Raw genomic sequence first — 4,348 nt, forward strand, 5'->3', positions numbered from 1 at the left:
TCCCTACATTTGTTTATCCAGAAAGAAAAATGTAGTAGATTCTTTGAAACACACAAAGAACCACAGGGTGCATACAAGCAATCATTATATACAAAAATGTCTGAAAAGTAAAGTAAGAACAAGACAGTTCTTACAATAGCTAAAGGGATTATCCCTCTTCAGAGTGACAGGCCATTTCAAAGAAGTCTTCAGAACAGGAAAAAAGAAAATGCCAGGGGTATTACAGGATTACAGCTACACAAAGTAAAGCATCTGGGGAAAAAAATACATCCACAATTCTAGACCCAAACAAGACTCACAAGCAGCCTTCTGGATATAGACCTGTAAAAGGATTTAAACATCAGCCTGAAGATAGGCTGACACTTTTTACGCAGACGAGAGTTACTGAGACAGCACACCTTGCTCCAACAGCCTTAGGATTCCTCCTGCACACAGCTGGGTGCGCACACCCTCTGTGAAAATGGGAAATCTCAAATATACCATTATTGCACATGTTCATCTCGAGGTACATTTATATGAAGGTAGCCCTCACCCGAAACAGCCTTCAGCTGCTACGGCCAAGTGAGCAAAAGTGAGCAGCACACTGCTCTGCTACAGCTACTGCCTGAAGACAAAGCCTACACTGAACAAAAATAAACTATCAGTAGAAGTGTACTTGTTCAACCAAACATGAATGACCCAAAAGTTAAAACTAAACATGGCTCTGAACATGGTATTTTAGTTACCCAGGCTTTCGGAGGCCATTTCCAACAGAAGAGCAGAATCAGCTCAGCTCTAGACAATTTTAAGAGTTTCACAGAGCTCAAGTCTCAGTGTCTCAACTGCCCTACCATTTTGGCAAGCTGCTCTCACCCGGGCTGCTGTACAGATGATTACAGATGATCCCAGACCCCTGCACAAGGGGGAACTGAATTGGAGTAGCACCACTCAATAGTACAAACGCTGAAGTCTTTTGTCAAAGTTGTGAAACAAGGATGACTTACAAATGAGAAAAATTAAATATATTTAATACCTCAGTCACTGTTCATACACAAGAGGACTCTTCTTATTCCTCACACCTCAGTAACACACATGCATCTTTGGTGCCACCAACTGACAAAACTCAGTAAAGACTAACGAGTTCCAGCAAAGAAATCAAGGGTTACAAAAGCCCACTAGCCCTTCTCCTCAGGAAGTCAGTTCCCACTTACACCTGTGTAAGACCCTCCTGCCTTGTTTGGCAACACAAGTTAAACAAAAGAGCAAGCACAGACACATCACATTCTGTCTCAAGCTGCCTAATTTACCAGAAGTTGATCTGACTGAATTATAAACAGCTTTCCATACTTTTTGCACATTTGTTTTGAACCAGACACCAATACTTACAGGACAGACGGTGTCCTCAGAAGCCTTCCACCACCAGGCTGATTGGGAAAGACATCCTCTAAGAAAAAATATATATGTCCAACGGCAATACCTAGTATAGGAATAGAAGTCAAATGGTGATTTTCAATACTTCTCCTTTACAACTTTCAAATGCTTTACTAGGGTTTTCAGGAAAGCAAACCAATCCACATACTGATTCTTTCACAGAAAATATGGCAAGAGATACAGAAACACAAAAAACAAAGCATGCTGACATCAGATGAAAAGCCTAACTTAACACTAAAAGACATTAACACAAGCAGGAAAACTGCTTGTCATTATTGAACATATTGATGTGAGAGCTTTATGAGAGCTGATAGAAAAAGTAATACAGGCTATTTTACTTAAATAGTCTGATGCTCACAATCAAATTATGTTCTTGGGCTGATTCCACGCAACAAAAAGCCAAAGCACCAGAAGATCTTTCCATCCCAGTTACACCACAAAATATGCCACAGTGTTTAGAAATAAAAAAACCAAAACTGGAATAAATATACTATCATTATACCAGACAAAATAAAACTACACAAAAGGCATTTAGCCCTTGGGTTTTTCTACTTCTTTTGTTTCGTGTAAAACACGATCCTTGTGATTCTTGCAGTTTCTTACCCAGGAGATCCACAATGATGGAGTTCCCCAAAAGTAGTGAAAAGCCCATCAATACCCAGGGTAGAAACGGGGCTTGAAAGATGAGGAGGCCAAAAAAGTTCATACGGACATAGGGATTCCTGCGGCTCCACACGTACACAAGCATTATTGTGAATGCTTGACCCAGGAAAACCAAGTTCACAAACAGGCCGAAAAGCTGTGACAGGTAGTTAAAGAAAGCAGTTCACCATGCAATTGTTGTGAGGTCACGCATGAGAAGAATGTCACAGTTTAACCCGTAATCCTGTGTTTTCCATACAACTGCTAACTTAACTATCCCAGGTTCAAGCAAATCAAACGTACTGTCAAGCAAATTCAACACCTACAACACGGTTCAGGTATGTGCAGCATGAATAATCTCTTTAAAGTATAATTCAGCATGAAATCACTGCAGCACCAGTATTTCTCAGACAACCTGAGCGTGATTACACACCCAAGCAGTCCCCTCTTGTCTGAGACTTTCATAATCCTGCCAAGCAGTAAAAGCCTAAAAGACCAGCCCAGTATTTAACAGCAAGTCACAAAGCATTCAAAACTCCTTCAGCAAATACTGTTACTCTTCATCCTACAAAAAACCATCTCATCACTTAAGAAATAGGATAAATGTAATGTCGTGGTTTCAGGTCTCATTCACATATCACGAAAGCAGTCTGGAATAATTAAAAAACCAAAGGATACGGTCATTAAGAGTCCTCCAAAAAGGAACATAAATACAAAGTCTGCCGTCCGACCTCGGAAGGAGCCTTCTTCAAGCATTCGGCAGTAACGGTATCTGAAGTCGCAGGTCAGGAAAATTTGATTGCAAATGAGTTTAAAGAGAGATTCAAGTGGAAAATTATTCAGTTACACACAAACTTTGGTGTACGCTTTGTGTCAACTACTTAATCAATTAACTCTTTTTGGAAACCTCCACCGAGAGGGTGACCCAGGAGGAAAAAGTTACTTCCATTTTCTCCTGTACGTCAAAAGCAAGCTGACGGATCAGGCTTGTATAACAAAGTCTTAACACTGCAGAAATAAAGAGCAAAATTATTGGCAGCTTATGAAGGAGTTTCTGCGACATCGGCATTGCTAAACTCCCAGGAACTTCACAGTGCAGCAGAACTGAACCTCTGCTTCTACAAAACATATAGCAACACGCCTGTACTCTGGTGCTCTGCTTCTCAAGGAAAGGAAATAAGCTTGAAGAAGGATACAAAAAGATCATGTTAAATAAAAAATTAAAGCCAACTGGTCCAAAGAATAAGTAGTTTGTGATTAACCTCCATACCTGGAAATAAGAGAAATAAAAGGACTTTAAACATGACAGCCTATTTTTATTGTCTAAACAGAAAAGCAAGTAACAGTATAACTGAAATCTCCTTCTCAGTCAATGAATTTAAGAGCCACGTTAATATACAGTAATTGGCACTCTAGCTTTATAGCTTTTTAAAAATATAACTTCAAAATTAAAAGTCAATCATCTGTAACACTCAATTCTGAGAAGATAAGCACTTGCAAACTCAACAGTGTACTTAAAACCCTCCTATACTTCCGAAAACACTTACTTGAAAGTGCTTAAATATTAGTTCAGGGTTGAAATACAGCTGAAAGGGTGTTATTAGTTCTAATTGCTGAAAAAGAAGAGAACATTTGATAGAATCAATACACCAAAAAAAGCTGTATGCACCCAAATTACTAACTCCCCTTCTCAGTGCCGAGAAGGGCCCAACGAGCTCTCAGACAGCCCCTTGAGCTTCCGAGCCAAAGTGAGCCCCCGCAACGTCCTCAACCCCTCACACCGCTACTATTTATCTCTATTTTCCTCCGTTTCAGGTGTGAGGTGGCAGCGTGGGCCCCAGCAGTGCTGCTTTCTGGGGTCCCCTACGTTCCGGACGCCCTGAAGAAAAGAGCTCCAGGGCGGGGGCGGCGTCTGAGATAACCCCTTCCGCGGCTTTCAGCGCCTTCCCCTCTCCAGCCCTGGGCACGGCTCCGGTAAGCCGCGCCCCGCACCCGAGAAGCTGCCGTTCTCTCCCCACAGCCCCGCGGAGCCGGACCGGCCGGGCCGGGCCCTCAGGGCGGCCCCACTCACCACGGCGGCGGTAGTAAGAACGCAGGCCGTAGTATAAGCCCGCGTCACGGGCGGCACCTGCAGGTACTCCTGCCGGAAGGTCTGGTACGCCATCTTGTCCCCCCTGAGCGCAACCACCGCCCCAACCCTGCCTGAAGCCAATCAGCGCAGGCGGAGCTCCTGCTGCCTTCTCATTGGTCGAGCAGCGAGCGCGGCTGCTGGCTCCCCCCTCTTTTTCCCCCCCCC

At 43.2% G+C, this 4,348-nt stretch overlaps 1 protein-coding gene across 1 annotated transcript in view; it reads right to left on the reverse strand.

The window, feature by feature from the left end:
* DERL2 (derlin 2) overlaps positions 1 to 4,220 on the reverse strand; it is a 5,411-nt gene extending 1,191 nt beyond the window's left edge. Inside the window, exons 1-6 of the mRNA XM_010187807.1 lie at positions 4,124 to 4,220; positions 3,600 to 3,665; positions 3,249 to 3,322; positions 2,731 to 2,824; positions 2,014 to 2,209; positions 1,366 to 1,456 (exon numbers count right to left, since the gene is read on the reverse strand). Of these exons, the coding sequence (XP_010186109.1) occupies positions 1,366 to 1,456; positions 2,014 to 2,209; positions 2,731 to 2,824; positions 3,249 to 3,322; positions 3,600 to 3,665; positions 4,124 to 4,216 (614 nt within the window). The 5' untranslated portion in view covers positions 4,217 to 4,220. The remainder of the gene's footprint in view (positions 1 to 1,365; positions 1,457 to 2,013; positions 2,210 to 2,730; positions 2,825 to 3,248; positions 3,323 to 3,599; positions 3,666 to 4,123) is intronic.
* Between the last annotated feature and the right edge of the window lie 128 nt (positions 4,221 to 4,348).

Source organism: Mesitornis unicolor, unplaced genomic scaffold (genome assembly GCF_000695765.1).
Source record: "Mesitornis unicolor isolate BGI_N332 unplaced genomic scaffold, ASM69576v1 scaffold15257, whole genome shotgun sequence".
In the NCBI taxonomy this organism is placed as follows: domain Eukaryota; kingdom Metazoa; phylum Chordata; class Aves; order Mesitornithiformes; family Mesitornithidae; genus Mesitornis; species Mesitornis unicolor.